At 55.8% G+C, this 15,808-nt stretch overlaps 6 protein-coding genes across 6 annotated transcripts; 4 read left to right on the forward strand and 2 right to left on the reverse strand.

The window, feature by feature from the left end:
- Nucleotides 1–753: 753 nt before the first annotated feature.
- Nucleotides 754–2,323, forward strand: M409DRAFT_63841 (uncharacterized protein; the record flags this gene model as incomplete). Its single annotated transcript, XM_033815796.1, has 3 exons — nucleotides 754–910; nucleotides 965–1,124; nucleotides 1,177–2,323. 3 exons carry the CDS (start codon nucleotides 754–756, stop codon nucleotides 2,321–2,323), a joined length of 1,464 nt encoding a protein of 487 aa, XP_033671661.1.
- Nucleotides 2,324–3,132: 809 nt separating this feature from the next.
- On the forward strand, nucleotides 3,133–4,893 carry M409DRAFT_18747 (uncharacterized protein; the record flags this gene model as incomplete). The annotated part of the gene is made up of 1 exon (XM_033804630.1): nucleotides 3,133–4,893. One exon carries the CDS (start codon nucleotides 3,133–3,135, stop codon nucleotides 4,891–4,893), a length of 1,761 nt encoding a protein of 586 aa, XP_033671662.1.
- Nucleotides 4,894–5,350: 457 nt separating this feature from the next.
- M409DRAFT_51034 (uncharacterized protein) lies at nucleotides 5,351–6,585 on the reverse strand (the record flags this gene model as incomplete). The annotated part of the gene is made up of 6 exons (XM_033811696.1): nucleotides 5,351–5,381; nucleotides 5,414–5,741; nucleotides 5,794–5,924; nucleotides 5,975–6,200; nucleotides 6,254–6,334; nucleotides 6,390–6,585. 6 exons carry the CDS (start codon nucleotides 6,583–6,585, stop codon nucleotides 5,351–5,353), a joined length of 993 nt encoding a protein of 330 aa, XP_033671663.1.
- A 1,657-nt stretch (nucleotides 6,586–8,242) lies between these two features.
- M409DRAFT_35854 (uncharacterized protein) lies at nucleotides 8,243–9,062 on the forward strand (the record flags this gene model as incomplete). The annotated part of the gene is made up of 2 exons (XM_033810457.1): nucleotides 8,243–8,385; nucleotides 8,456–9,062. 2 exons carry the CDS (start codon nucleotides 8,243–8,245, stop codon nucleotides 9,060–9,062), a joined length of 750 nt encoding a protein of 249 aa, XP_033671664.1.
- Nucleotides 9,063–9,331: 269 nt separating this feature from the next.
- M409DRAFT_63844 (uncharacterized protein) lies at nucleotides 9,332–11,311 on the reverse strand (the record flags this gene model as incomplete). The annotated part of the gene is made up of 3 exons (XM_033815797.1): nucleotides 9,332–9,347; nucleotides 9,382–10,277; nucleotides 10,328–11,311. 3 exons carry the CDS (start codon nucleotides 11,309–11,311, stop codon nucleotides 9,332–9,334), a joined length of 1,896 nt encoding a protein of 631 aa, XP_033671665.1.
- Nucleotides 11,312–14,370: 3,059 nt separating this feature from the next.
- On the forward strand, nucleotides 14,371–15,465 carry M409DRAFT_51037 (uncharacterized protein; the record flags this gene model as incomplete). Its single annotated transcript, XM_033811697.1, has 2 exons — nucleotides 14,371–15,111; nucleotides 15,163–15,465. 2 exons carry the CDS (start codon nucleotides 14,371–14,373, stop codon nucleotides 15,463–15,465), a joined length of 1,044 nt encoding a protein of 347 aa, XP_033671666.1.
- Nucleotides 15,466–15,808: the final 343 nt, after the last annotated feature.

Below are 15,808 nucleotides of genomic sequence, written 5' to 3' on the forward strand. Positions count from 1 at the left end.
CGAGCGTCCACGGTAAGGGAGGCGGCGCAGAAGGACGCTCAGCTGTCGCCGGAGACTCCCTAACAGCGTCCAACGAACGACGAGATGTTGCTCCGGTGCAGTTGCATTTGACGCTGCGATGCGGTGCGCTGCGAGCAATCAGGGAGCGCAGGAGACATGGCTGGAGAGTCCGTGTCATTTTAAGGGATGCGCTAATGCGGGCCGCCGGCGCACTGCGCGTTTCAAGGTTTGGAGTCTAATTTGCATGCCCCGACCTCAGCGACAGCGCCAGGTGAGAGTTCATCTCCTTCACAACCGTCGCCTCTCCTCGCCAGTGCCAAGATTGTTTCTGCCGACAGTCTCTCCTTCACCTCCGTCGCGCTCACCATCAGCTTCACTCGTTTTTGTCATTGTCGTTGTCAACAGACTGATCTCGCCGTCGCCAAGCGCTTCACGAGACTCGTCGTTCCGTTCCTTTGCTTCAGACCCGACGTCCAACCAACAACTCCCCCTCGCCGACCTGCCCACGACGCAAGGTGCATACCTCCCTGCCCTTGACGTACACAACCTCCAGACACGCGCCATTGCGACCGACAGCACGAGCTTCCCCGGACAGCTTCCACACTCTTTCAACGACTGCACATACCACGCCGCCGCAGGCGAGAAGGCGACTGTTCCATTGGCAGGTCCCTCGTTCGACGCTTTCGGCGACAGCGTCGCTGAGCATCTTGTGCATATCAGCCGCATCATTCCTCGCGCTGGACGCTGTTCATCATGAAGTCCTCCTTCGCCGCGACCTTCGTGTTTGCTAGCAGCGTTGCTGCATTCTGGCGCATGCCATGTCGCTCGCAGACCGGTTACGCTCGTATCGACCCTCTCGTCAACCCCGGCAGCATCTCTGACCATGTGCACGCCATCACTGGTGGTGGAAGTACGTCAGCAGCGAGTCGAACATGTGCAAATGGCCCCCACTAACAGCTCTTAGACTTTGGTGCCGACACCGACTTCAAGAAGCTCACTGCTTCTGACTCTTGCACTGCTTGCGCCGTCACGCAAGACCATTCCGCCTACTGGACCCCAGCTGTCTACTTTCAATACAAGAATGGCACTACCGTCATGGTTCCGCAAGTTGGCGGCATGCTCGCGTATGTTGAGCTCGTTCCTCGATCTATCATCTGAGACTAACGAAATGTCTAGCTACTACCTTTACTACCTCGACAACGTCAAATCCTTCCCCGAAGGTTTCGCCATGATCGCCGGCAACCCAGACACCCGCAACTTCACTGGCCCATTCCCAGACGCGCCTTTGAGTTCCTGGCCGACCGATCCAACCGACCAGTTCTTCCTCCAACAACGCGCCCTCGGCTTCAACTGTCTCAACTACGCCAAGACACCAGAGGCATCTCTCTACCGCCACACCTTCCCGCCAAAAGAGTACATGGATGCGAACTGCAAGGACGGTCTCCGTCTGGAGCTGGCCTTCCCCAGCTGCGGCAAAGAGGGCGTGCTCGACTCTCCCGACCACCGATCCCACGTCCAGTACCCAAGCTTGGTCAAGGAGGGCAACTGCCCTGAAGGATTTGACGTCCACTATCCGTTCCTCTTCTTTGAGACCATCTGGGCTACCAACCAGTTTTCTGGCGAGGATGGCCAGTTCCTCTTGTCCACTGGTGACCCGGTCGGCACCAGCTACCACGGCGACTTCATCATGGGGTGGGATTCCGCCGAATTCCTCCAAAGTGCTCTCGATACTTGCAAGAGCCCCTCTGGAGAAATCGAGGCTTGCCCTCTGTTCAACATCCAGGACGACGCGGATGCGGCGCAGTGCACTTTCGATATGCCTGGTGATCTCAAAGACGACGACTGCCATGGCCCACGTGACGGTCTCCCTGTTGATGTTCCAATTCAGTACGGCCCAGAACCAGCCTCTCAGTACAAGATTGCTGGCGCAAGCGGCGCAGCAACTACCTCCATCCCGCACACCAGTGCTCCTCAAACTTACTCCCAGTCCGCTGTCTCTTACTCGCCAGCCGACGCAGCAAGCACCGCTTCTGCCCAGGGCGGCATTGTCGTCGCCATGGAATCGGCGGCTGGCAGTGCTCATGGCTATGGCAAGGACACCGAGTACGGTGCTGCTCGCCCATCTGTCACCTCTGCTCCAAGCTCTGCTTCAGCCAGCAAGGACTCCAACGCTGTCTCTACGACCACGATCACCCGTGGCAACGAGGTCATTGAGATGGTTATTGAGGAGACTGAGGTCACCGTCACCGCTCAGCCAACCGCAGGCTCGTACGAGAAACGCCACCTCGAGCACCACAAGCACCACCACCATGCGCGCAACTGAGGCTTGCATTTTGCAGACTATATGTTAAATGTTTAGACTCTTTCAGCTGCATTGGGTAGGCGCTTTTGTGGCACACTTGGATTCAAAGGGGTGGTTTTCATAAAGTCGCGATTCTAGGATACAGAACGCGATCCTTTGGCAAACAGAGTCGGTGTCGCCACCCTCTGGAAAGCGAAAGCACGGGCTGGTCCTGAGCGAGCGGAGTGGTTGTAACATATCCACGAGTGACGAGACTCGACGGCATTCACCGACAACAACATCGAAAGGCCGTGAAATGGCCCTGTCTGTTGGAGAATCAAGGCAGCCCGTGTCTTCCGGCATGGTCGCCTTTTTTCTTCACACAGCTAGAGAACCGTTTTTTCATAGCGAAACAAGAGCTTCTTTGTACAGTGTCTCGAATTTGCGCAACATATCCCACATTCCAGAAGCCCAGTCTCAGGCCCAAAGCAAAACACAACGATCTAGATCTGAACTACTCGATATATTTGGTGAGTTTGTCTGTCATTATTATTGTTGATTTGTTTTGGCCGTTTTATCTTGTCATCAACACCTAAACCATGGTCTTGTCTTGACCGTTTGCAAGGACCCAGATCCATTCACTCGCCGCCCACAAGCCAGCACATGCGGGCTTGGCATCTGCTTCACTGTTTTTACGCCACAATAATAACAACAGTCAACAATAGAAGTTGAATTACCTCACCTGCCCGGGATTAAACACTTCTCGACCATGTCGTCGCCCACAGCTGATCCTGTCCTTCCAACAACACCAACGAAACCACCGTTCCTCTCAACACAATAGCAGAAGAGCCATGCCCCCAAAACCCTACACCCTCCCCCCACTAACCCACCCCTCCTTCATCGGCACCCCCAAACCCACCTGCCCCGCCCCATCCCTCAAAAACCCCTCCCAGCGCTGCCGCAACAAACGCTCCTGCGATCTCCGTCGTGGCGGAGCCAAGCGCGAGGCGGAGAGGGTGGCGCTGCTGAGGGATGACCTGGTGCTGTGCTGGGAGGTTTTGAGTCGGGAGGAGAGGTGGGGATTGGCGGATGGGGTTGCGAAGGGGAGTGTTTGTGGGGTTTGTGAGAGGGGGGGACGGAGGGGGGTTGTGAGGGAGGGGATTTTGAGGGGGCTTGCGGTGGGTGGCGAGGGTGATGGGGTGGGAGATGGAGGCGAGAAGGGAGCTCTTTTGTCGAGTGTTCCTGAGGAAGGTGTCTGCGTCCAGCCAAAGAAGCATGAGGGTGAAGAGGCTGGCCGAAAAGAAGAACCACGCCAGGAGGAAGCGATTTCATCGAATCCGGTGGAAGACAGCATCCTCGTTCAGCCCGGGAAGCACGAGGACGAGGAAATCGACCAAAAGGAAGAATCCAAAAAGGAAGCGATCTCATCGAATCCGGTTGAAGACAGCGTCGTCTTCATTCAGCCTGAGGAAGCCGGCCGAGAAGAAGAATCCAGGAAGGAAGCGATCTCGTCGAATGCAGCTGAAGACAGCGTCCTCATCCTACGAAGAAACCATGACGACGACCAAAAAGCCAACCGCAACGATGAACCGGAAGAAGCAATCCCAGAAATCTCCCTCGACAACACCATCGTCCACGAGCAGGAAGACCGAGAATCCACGCAACCCACCAGACCAGAAGAAGCAGACTCAACCCCCTCAACCCCCCTCGAAGACAGCATCCTCGTCTACTACCAACATTCCACCAACTCCCAAGACCCCAGCCCCAGGCCCAACTCCAACTCCAACTCCAGAAACTGGGACCCCATCTCCTCAACGCCCTCCTCAGCCCGCACAGCCTCCACGCGGCACAACTCCTCCTCGCCACCCACCGACGTCACCCTCAACTCCAGCCCGCCAGACCTCCCACCCGTCATCATCGAAGGCACCCTCGCGGATTTCTGCTTCCAGACCCCACCGCATGCGCCTTCGACGCCCGTGGAAGTGTTGTGGACGGGGCCGATTCATGCGGTTGGGTATTTTCCGGAGCCGGGGACGCCGTCGAAAGGACCAGCGGGAGAGGAAGAAGATGTCCCGACGGAGAAGCAGGATGAGGACTTGTCTTCAACGCTCAAAATCAGCGTTCTGGAGTTGGAGTCAGAGAACGCCACCCTCCGCGACCAGCTCCAAACCCTCCATCGAGACCTCGACACCGCAAACCTCAAAACCCGCGCCGCGCGCCTCGAAGCCGATCGCTGGCGGAATCTCTACCACGCCCTGAAAGACTGCGTGGGGTGGATTTTCTCGCGCAACGAAGTCGACTCCCCCGACGAGGAAGAAGACCCCGCCCCCGAGCTCGAGGTCGACGACGAAGGCGCCTCGTGGAGCAGCGAAGCGGAGGAGGTCGACGGGGAGGAGGTGTATTGGCCGCTGAAGGTGCCTAAGAAGAGGGAGGGTTCTGGGGTGAGGGTGGATAGTGGGTTGGGATTGGGGAGTTTGTTTGGTGGGGAGGAGATGGATTTGCCGCCGGTGCCGGTGGTGAGGAGGCGGAGACGCACGGCGGGGATGATGAGTTTGGGGAGCATTGTTGAGGTTGAGGAAAGAGAGGAGGATATGGGGCTGGTGGGGCAGTGATTGATGTTTGCCTGCCTGGATGGTGGGCGGTTTCGTATGTCTTTTGCTTTTGCTTTCCTTTTGGTTGTTTCGTATTAGTTCAGCGAGCGAGGGCGTGGAGTTCGATGGAGTGCTGAAAAGGAGGTCTTTTGCATCATGCGGTAGCGACAGTCTTTCCAGGGGTATCTATAAACGCTCATCAGCTTCTCTATCTTTACAATCAACTGTCATCAAAATTCCTCTCGAGTCCGGGAGTCCTGTGCAATGCCTGTCCCTCCCCCATTTTGCCTCGCATCATGTCCCCTCATACGGCACAGCAGGCACCAAGCCCCTGATACTCTCACTCTCATGCGCCCCAATTTCTTCATCCCGCCCCTTTCTCTCTTCCTCTTGCTCGACAATCGTCGTGACATGGATCCCCGGCACAGGACCTCTCCCTACTCCTCTTCCACTACTCCCGCTCTCGTTCAGATTCTCTTCATCGTCCATCTCCTTGATTTCCACTGCGCCTGCTGTTCCGCCAGCAAACCTCTTTCCTAACCTCGAGAATCGTCCGCTTCGTTTGCTTTCTCGCTCGTCTCGGTCGACTGTCGCGGTGCAGCTCGCGTGGCTCTTGCCGTGGTTTCCGGCGAGTTCGAATGTCGATGGCCGGACATTGTTTGATGCCCCGTAGGATGATGATGAGAAGAGCGTGGGGAAGTATCGCGTTATGCAGCCCTTGAGAGTGGGGATGCAACTGCATAGGATTCCTACGTTAACTTCGAGGCTGGACCAGATTGCTGCGAGAGGATTGTCCCAGCTGACGTCGCTGGATTTCGAGATGACGTAGAGTGCGGATAGACGTAGGATCGATATGACACAGGTCACACCTAAAGCAGGGTCAGTGAATAGGAAGCATGAGCTATACGTTGTCTACCATACCTCCCAATCCAAATACAACCATAAGCACCATCTTTTGGCGTTTAGGAAGATTCAAGCTCTTGAGCACCGGCAAGGGTAGAATCGCAGTGCAGACGTCTGTGATGATGTTCACCGCAGCATTGGAGAACCTGCTGTGCCATGTCAGCCAAGGTCCAAGCATATCCATACTCTCGCAACTCACCACACCGCCAATCGATTCAGACACGTTCCCTCAATCGACTTATCCCAGAAATGCCGTATCGGCCAGCAAGCAAACAGAGCAGAGAAGAAGGCCCAGAAAGTCCACCCAACAATGACGCCGATCAAGGTGAAGCAGCCAATGCGGAACTTTCGCTCGGGGAATATGCGAAGGTATTGGAGCAAGATCGATAGCTTGGCGAAGCAGAGCGCGACGTAATACACCCAGACTGTTGAGTGAGTGTTAGAGAATGAAATGGCAATCGTCAGTGTAGAGATATACCTGATGCCCAGAACCAAACGAGCGATTGTACGTTGTCGTTATTAGACAGTGTGTCCGCGTGTCTTCCCATGCCGTATCGTACTGATGTGAGTTAGCTTTTCAGCAGCATCGTACTTGAAGGTTGGCTCCAACTCACCTTGTTGACACATCGTGACCGTCAACACGCTCGTCAGCGCCAGCGCGATGGTAATGACAATATCGTCAAGCCCAGCATTTCGAACGATCCCTATCCGCGTATAAAGTCTCATCACCGTCGCCATAAACGCCAACACCGTAAAGCTGATCGTCACGCCGACGACGGCTGAACCTGGGGCATGGCCGCTGGCAGCCATTGCCGTCACTGCCTCTCAAAAGAGAGAGGCGCAAGAACGAAATTCGACTCGATGTTGGAGGTGGTCAAACAGTGTTGTAGTACAACGGACAACGAAGCACTCAAGATGAAACGCAGCACCCGACTTCTCCAGGTGGGCAGGTCGCCATGAAGACTGGAGATGCCATCAGCCCACCTGCAAGCACCCTGAATCGCGACAATGGACATTTCGAAGTTCAGCCGGGTTCAACAAAAGGCCTGGTGGTATCAAGCATGAGGGTCACTGTGGGTTGGGGAGGTCGATCGAAACGTTGCACCATGCTTGTCGTGTGCGCACGCGATGCAGGCATGACGTTGTAAAGCACATGGCGAGCGTGCAATAAGAGCATGTACTGACTCGTGGTTCTTTGGAATTGTCCAATGGTGGTTTGCGAGGTCTTTGACTTGCGTAAGGAAAACCTTCGCGGATGCCAGCAGCGCAAGGGTGGAAATCGGACTGTGGGTCAGATGGAGGAGCGGTTCCTGATGATCGGCATTGAAACATTGTCCACAGGCTGGACAATGATTGTAAGGCTGAGGATATAATGATGGCGACACTGTACCATGACTGAGAGCGCGAGATGGCATTTTCGGTGGTATATCTTTTCAACCTGCTCTCCTGTTGCAAGTACGTGGCAAACGCAGCTGTAGCTAGACCAGGTAGCCCTGACAAGCAAACCCGATGGCAAAGAGGCAACTTCCAGTTCTCCACGCAGGTGGTAGAGTGACATCCGGAAGGGCGGCTAAAGTAAGTGTTTAGATCCGAGTTTTGATAACACTTTCCCTGGGCAGCCTGAAGCGAAGTTTGCCCGGTCGTGTCGATGGCCGGAGTCGGTAGAGATCAACAGAGCTTAAATAGCTGAATTACTGAATTGGAGCCAAGGGCGGGTTGTACTGCCTTGTTGTATACTCACCGGAATGGCAGCCGACGTCGTCGATTCATGAAGGCCTTTCGGTTGTCTGCAAGGACGGCTCGGGAGAACAGCCAGGAAGAAGATGGAGGGTCTCCTGCTGCATACGAGAGCACTCTTGGCAAGCCAATGCAATCAACCACCTCCTAATAACCGCATATCCTGCCGTCCTGAATCGCATGTACTTTGTACCCCCCCCATCTGTGCATCAGAGATGTAGCCACGCGAAGACTTCGGAAGGAAGAGGCACAGCAAAAGCCGCATCTTCGCTCTTTCTACGCTTCAACCCATCTTCGCCATCATCAGCGATGCATGACTCGGGATGCCCTTAGTTGCCAGACCCCAGAAATGCGCTCGTGGGGCGTGGTTTGCGCGTGCTCGAGCATGTTGCCACTGAGGTGCTCCACAGGGCCAAGTTCGCGGATGGCTCGGGGAGCGCAGGATGTGGTTTTCTGGGCACGTGATCAGGCGACAGTGAGGTGAGTGAATGAAAGGATAGCCCAGAGAGCTGGTGCTGTACACTTTCACATGATGATGAATGTCAAGGAGAAGTAGCTCATTCAAACTCAAATGTAAGTAAGTGAGTGAGTGAATCGGCCGCGGAACTAAATCCGCGCACCAGCCAGGAAAGTGACCACCTCACCTCAACTCCAGCTGTGTAGGTCCACTGCCCAAAGCAATGCCATAGTCAACAACCTTAACAGCAGCCAGACTGCTACAATACCCACCATGCACTCCAGCCTCGTCCGCATCCAAAACGTCTTCGGCTTCTTCACCTCCGTGGCCTTCGCCGTCGCCGCCGCAATCGCAATAAGCGTAATCCTCAGCCCGCAATCCCCCTCCGCGAGCCTCGAGCTCAAGAAGGTCAAAGTGTACGTCCGCCATCCATACCCCTTCCATTCCAAACCCACCGTCCCCATACTAACAAATGACGTGCCACAGAGCCAAAGGTCGCCCACACTACTACTCCACCAAACGCGAAGAATACGCCCACATCACCTTCACCCTCGACGCGGACCTCACCTCGCTCTTCAACTGGAACACCAAACAAATCTTCCTCTGGGTCTCCGCCTCCTACCCCTCGCCAAACAACCACCCCGCCACACCCCCCTCCGAAGCCATCATCTGGGACGCCATCATCCCCCACGACCAAGCCCCGTCCCATCCAAACACCTACACGCATCCTTCGCCCAAGAACTCGAAGACGAAATCAAAATCTAAACGCAGCGCTCAGGGGAAGGCATACCCAGAAGGCACGCAGGCCGGGATCGTGCGTCTCGAGTCCCAGAAGCCGAAATACCAAATCACCGACGTGACGGGCAAGATCGCGGAGCGGGGCAATGCGACGTTGACGCTGCATTGGAATGTGCAGCCGTGGGTGGGGTTGTTGACATGGACGAATCGCGAGACGTATGGAAGGTGGGACTGGTTGAAGGGCGGGAGGACGGGGCCGTTTGAGTTTCCGGCGATTAAGGGGAGTGAGACGATTAAGAAGGAGGATTTGAGGACGGCGACGGGGGCCGAGGCGAGGAGGGGGAGTCCCGCGTAGAGGAGTTGTATGGTGAGATTCTCTTGGAGATCTTCTTGTATGATGAAGATATATCAAATCGGGTTGATTGTGCCTTTTCCATGCATCGGTTCACTCTTCATCATGGATGTCTATACTGTATGCTCCGCTGTTTCAACAACGTGATGCTCAGGTTTGTTGATCGATCTCGCAAGCCAACATGAGTATCGCTATCTAAACCGATCAACCTTTCCGCCGCATAATCCCCATCCGAGCATTCTACGCCGCGGATGGGTCACCCGGAGCCAAGGTCATCTTCGGCTTCTTCTGCGCATCCACAGCTTCAGCAGCACCCTCCAACTCCTCCATCTTCCGCTTCTCGCCTTCTCGCTCTCGTCGTCTCGCCTCACGCTCCTGCCGCTCCTTCTCCTTTCTCAGAGCCTTACTCTCGAATTCGTGCCAATCTCCCTCAAGATCTGCCAACTCCACCACTTGTGCCGGCTTGGGTTCTTCGGTGGTGAAGTAGGGGTGCTCGAGAACATCTGCTGCAGTTGGTCGATTGGCAGGATCGTATAAGAACATCGCTTGCAGTAGCTCGAATGCGTCGTGGCTGACACGCTCTTTGTACTTCTCCGCGAAAGTCGATGGGATGCGATGGCTCGGCCGGAGAAGCTCGTACCACTGTAATTCAGTAATGCCAGGCCATTCACTACGTGACGGCGTACCAAGTACGTTGTAGATCTTGTCCAGCTGATTGATCTCGCCTCCATCACCAGGGAAGATGGCGTGTCGTGTGAAGATTTCGACTAGAACACAAGCTGCACTCCAAATGTCGACGGCCGGGCCGTACTGTGTTTCTCCAAGGAGCAATTCAGGACTCCGGTACCAGATAGTGATGACTCGGTTGGTGTAGTCTTGCTTTTGTCGTTTTTGATAGAAACGTGCCAGGCCGAAGTCTGCAAGCTTGAGGACACCGTCCTTCGAAATGAGGATGTTCGCTGCTTTGATGTCGCGGTGCAGCACTCCTCTCCTATGAAGATAGTCCAGACCTTCGAACAATTGCTTGGCTAGATGTTTCTTGTGACCTGCTGTGAGGGCGAACGAGGGATGGTTGAGCAGTCCGGTCAAATCGTGTGATAGGTACTCGAAGACCATAAAGCAGTCGTTCCGCTCGACCATTACTTCCAGGAGAGGAACGACATTGGTGTGCTTGAGAGACTGCAATAGCTTGATCTCACGGATAGCGGTGACCGGGAACTGCTAGTCGTTAGTCGGGGTTCAAACAAGGAATCGAAACCTTTACTTACGCCATCACGCTCACCCTCCATGCGGATCTTCTTCAGCGCTACCATGTCACCAGTGTACACATGAACAGCTTTGTACACCTTGCCATAAGTGCCGCTTCCCACCACAGACTCGTTGCCTGTCTTTCTGAAGTAGACGCTGTCTGATTGCTTGAACTCGTCGGAAAGCTGCGGTCGAGGCTTTATCCGCTTCTTCCTCACAATCTCCTTGCGTGTTCTGGGAGGCTCAGGCTTAGGCGGTTCGATGCGCGTGTTGCCCACGTAGTTTGAGCTCTTCGGCACATTGTTCTGCACAAGAGGAGATATCGCTGGTGTCTTCTTGGCCACTAGTGGCGAGGTTTCCGTTCGAGGTGCGGCAGGAGCCTTCTCAGCTGCTGCCATGCTCGCACGACCCTTAATCGAAAAGCTGATCTTGTTCTTTTCGCGTTCCGCCTGGGCTGCCTTTTCTTCTGCAGTCCTAGGCACATCGCCCACAGCAGCCACCGTCGAAACTGGCGTTTCGGTCTTGCGCTTCTTTCGTGCATTCTCGTCTTCAGCTCGCAGGTCGGCCGGCGGTCGAAAGGGATTGTCTTCGTCCTCTGGGTCAGGCACAGATGCAACTGACTTCGGTTGAACAGTCGCGCCATCTTTGGTCTTGAGGCCAGGCTCTACCAGATGGCCGCCTTTTACTCCGTCACCTGGTGTCCATGATAGGTTAGCAAAATGTGCTCGTCCACCTCTCATCGCAGGTCCACCACGTTGGGGAGGTCGAGGGAACTGCTCCCGCGGAGGGTAGTTTGGAGAGTTGTCGTATTGCTTGCCTGGCTGGGGTTGGTAGAATGGGACGCCTGGCTGAGAGGCTGGGCCTTGAAATCCATGAGGTGAGTATTGATTGAAGCCAGGTGATCCAGCATGGGGATGAGGACCAGATGATGGATGGCCGTATGGTGACTGACCAGATGGATAACCGCCGTAGCGAGGGTCGTAAGGCGGGCCTCGATTATACATGTCGGAATCTTGACCTGCGTCTTCCTTTCGCGAGCGCCGGCTTTCTTGACTCACGGACCGCCGTCGCTCTGTTGTAGGCTTGTGACGTCGCGAGCTCTCACGGCTCGAAGCCCGGGATGGCTGACCGCGAGGAGAGCGAGTGTGATGGCGAGATCCACGATCGTGGTGTTTGGGAGGTGGTGGCGACCGCTTTGCGCGAGACTCGCTACGGTCCTCGTTCACCTCTCGCCTGGAACTAGCATTCGTTCGTTCGCGGCTTCCTCCAGGTCGATGAGCCTTCACTGGCGGTGGTGAACGCGAGCGTCGACGATCGGAACCGCGACGATGGTATTCCTCTGGTTCTTCCCTTCTTCGATGCCTGTCTGCAGATGACGGTCTCTTTTCTCTGTGAGGGCCACGATCCTTTCCGTCGAGCGATGGTGAGCGACGTCGTCGATGATGTCTTTCGGTGTATTCAGCACTTGACCGCTTGTCCGCCAGACTGTCTCCTTCCCGGGCAGGTCGAGGTGACCTGGCTTCCCGATACACCGTGGAAGTCGGCTGTCTCGATCGAGATGGCGATGCGGCGGCGCTGCGGCTGCGGTGGCGTTTGTGATGGTGATGGTGCGGCCTGGAAGTGGAGGGCGAGCGTGTGCGGCGTCGCTTGTGTGACGTGGGCGATTCGGCTTGACGGCGATGGTGAGCGGTATGGTCAGCACCTCGTTCTTGGCGGCCCGGTGGACGGTCAGGATCTTCGGCAATGTGCCGACGACGAGTGCGCGACTGCGAACGTCTCCTGCTCTCGCTCCTGTGATATCGATGATGGTGGCGATGGCGAGTGGGCGAGGAGGAGCGCTGGCGGTGGTGGGCGTGCTCCGAAGATTGATGGTGCGGAGGCTTGGGGGCTCTGACGCCAGCAGCCTCGCGCTGGTCACCACGTGTTGGCGACCTGGAGACTTGGGCACCCTCTCTGCCTCTGCCTCGACTGCGCGAACGACTCCGTCTGCTGTCCTCGCCCTTGGCCCTCCGCTGATGCTCGGATTTACCCAGCGATGACCCGTCCATACGGCAGAATCAAGGTGCGCATAGCAGCGCAAGGGAAGGTTCGGGGAAGATGATAGGGCGGTGCTGGTGCAGAAGCGGACCGCGAGCGCCAGCAACAACAAAGAACAGGCAGAACGGGGGGGAACAGTGAAGCTGATGAACGAGAAATGTCCTGGCGACGGCTCCGGGCACTGCGATCGCTATCACTCTCAACACTCACCTCGACGCTGCCGCCCACACGCGGCGCCTTCGCCGTACTGCAGCCGCAATTGTAGGCCGAGGGCGTGCTTGGTCAGTGCCCCTCTTTTCCGCTTGGCGCGCTGGTCGACCGACTCTATGGGTGAGCCTTTGTTGGAGTCTGCTCTCACGACTCGAATGGAAGAGGGCCAAATGACTGTACTTCCCATCCACAAGTGAACGGTGAATCGCCTCGTTGCGTTCTCTTGGCTCCATGCTCGGTCGCTCGACGCCGTGCGAAGGAAGCAAAAGCCGACGCCTGCAGGAAAACCAGCCAGCTTTTGCGACAGAGACCACACGCAGACTCTATGGTCTCGATAGTACCCTAGACAGCGCCCGGAAAGCATCTGCTTAGTTCATCATGCTCGTTGCAGCACACTTGACCTTGATCACGTGGAAGCTGCAGCGTGGCCGGCGATTGTGCCCTGCAGGCTTCCTTCGCCTTTCGCTTTCACCGACCAAGGGCTTCAGACTGCAGCACCAACTTCGAGGAGAATGACCACCAAAACCTAAGATTAGTCGAAAGCTCAGCTCGCTGCTGGAAACAGCCACAGGCTCGATGGCAGATCATGCGTTCGAGGCCTTCGAGCGGCCAATCCTCCGCTATGATACCCACTCGAGTGACACAAGATATGGTATTGCTCCGGGCTTCGTACCACGCCGTAGTAGTCGAATCATGCATCGTTCATCTGCGCTGCCGTCTGTGGCAATGTTAAATCATCAGCACCTCCATGCCGTCGAGGCTTGGGTCACACTCGGATGTGCTTTTTGCTTCGTTGTAGGTTGCCCGGATTGTAGTCCTGTGAGATGCCGCTCGGCGCATGCGCGACGTAGGACCGTAATGGCCGAGTTGCTCAAGCAAAACATAGGACAGTCACGAAGATGAATCTATATACGATGAGCACCTGCATACACTGCTGCAGGTACGTCCGTCCAATGCCCGGCGTCTGGGGATTCGTGGGTTGTTAAGATGGGTCGGGGAAGCTGGAAGCTTGTGGACTCCGAAGACCGTGTTCAGGGTCAGATTGGGACATCGTTCCGGTACGACCTGTCGTTGCAGAGGACCCTAATGATGGTAGGAAGCATTGAGAGAGGGCCATGTGCCGACGGAGTTCGAAAACTCCAGCTCAGCCCAAACAAGAGGAGCGATGGAGCGAGGAGTCAGCCGTACAGCTGATCGACGAAACGCGAGGCAGAAAGTGGCGCTCAGGACATGCCGCCGCATGCGAAAAACCGGTCGAACTCATCGTCGCAAGCCTCAGCTTCGCAGTGACTGTAATTTTGTGATGCCGCCGGGTGGTCAGTTTCAGATGTCGATGGCGGAGAGGAGAGAGAGTGATGGAGGTGAGCGCAGGACTGAAGTCGCGCTGGCTGGCTGGGGAGGGGCAGCTCGCTTAGCACCGGCAACGGCTACGGCGGGCGAATGACATAGCCGCGTGCGTCTTTTGGAGCGTTTGGGGCATTGCGTCCGCCGAATTCACTCACCTCGAGCGGCGAAAAAACGAAGACTTCAGCTTGTCCCGGACTCCGACCAGCGGTCCATCTTACTCGCGTCGAGGATATAACCATCGCCATGTGTACCTAGTAGCGGAGGGTCTTTGTGTGATGGACTTCCTATTTTACTACGTCGAAGCATCCTTCTCCAACTACTACCTCTAGTAGTAGACCCTCCTCCGTCCCACCCACCCACACTTCTCACGGACTTTTAATCACGCCAAAGCCAACTTCTGGGATTGGTGTGACCCTGGCTTCCTGCTCCGGCTGCACTTCGTAACTACACCAACCTACTCAGCCACCCCATGGAAGACTCATCCAACGCCCACCACGCCCCGAGGCCCAAACCCATCCCGCCATACCTCGTCAACGGCCACTCTCCTCTCCACCCCATGGCTACTATCGAGAGGGACCACGAAGAACGTAAGAGCGCAATGGCGGCCATCCAGCGCTCCATGGGACCGCGCAAAGAGCCACTCGATCTCGCTGAGCTGGAGAACCCGCTCGCTTTCCGATCCTCCCCGCAAAGCAAGCCGAATGGGTCACCAGAGCAGAAGAGGGATCTGCCTAAGCAGTATGTGGAGGTAGAGGACCAGGATATCGAGGACATTGAAATGCGAATTGCGTCCAGAGACGGCCCCGACGAGGCACCTCCGACGCCGCCAGCTACGAGCCGCTCGATATCGCCTTTCACTTCAAATCCCACCGTAGACTTTGACGGTCTGTCATGGCCGAGCACTGGAACGCTAGACAGACTGCGTGAGCGCGACAGTCCAGAAGAGGCAGAGGCGAGATTAAAGAAGTTGGCGGGAGCTGTGAGAACGATGCTGGAGTGTATTGGAGAAGACCCAGACAGAGAGGGTTTACATGGAACGCCAGAAAGATACGCCAAAGCTATGATGTTCTTCACCAAGGGCTATGAAGAGAACTTGAGGGATATCGTCAACAACGCTGTCTTCCACGAAGATCACGATGAGTTAGTGATTGTCAAGGACATCGAGGTGTACAGCTTGTGCGAGCACCACTTGGTGCCTTTTACTGGAAAGGTGAGGCTAGACGTCTTTCTGAACTGAGGATAATCACTGACTTCATCGCAGATGCACATCGGCTACATTCCATCTCGTCGAGTCATTGGCCTTTCGAAGCTCGCTCGAATCGCCGAGATGTTCAGTAGACGTCTTCAAGTACAGGAGCGACTGACAAAACAAGTTGCACTCGCCCTTTCCGAGGTCTTGAAACCTCAGGGCGTTGCAGTGGTCATGGAGAGCACGCACATGTGCATGGTGATGCGAGGCGTGCAGAAATCCGGTTCCGTGACAACTACCAGCTGCATGCTTGGCGCGATGCGTGCGCGCGCAAAGACCAGGGAAGAGTTCTTGAGCTTGCTGAATCGAAGATAAGCTGTATGATGGTAGGGGATGAAAAGTCGGTCAATTGGTGTCTTGAGGTGTTATGGGGAGCACATGGCGTCAGATGAAAAAAAGGGATCAAGTTGGCGGTTTGATGATTGGGCGGAGAGGTCGTTTCAACAGGCCCGTGGATGATTTTGATGATACCAACGCTCAACTCAGCGTAAGTTTTTGTTTGCTCAAAACCGAATGTGACACTGTCAGACTGCAGTGAACTTGTCAACTCCTGTCTCGACGTGCCGCGTGCGCCCCCTCCGTTGTGCCGGTTCCACCCATCGACGTAGACTGACGTCTATGCAACGGTCGCATGCTAATATCATTGATCGCTGCGGTG

Source organism: Zasmidium cellare (genome assembly GCF_010093935.1).
Source record: "Zasmidium cellare ATCC 36951 unplaced genomic scaffold M409scaffold_6, whole genome shotgun sequence".
Taxonomy (NCBI): domain Eukaryota; kingdom Fungi; phylum Ascomycota; class Dothideomycetes; order Mycosphaerellales; family Mycosphaerellaceae; genus Zasmidium; species Zasmidium cellare.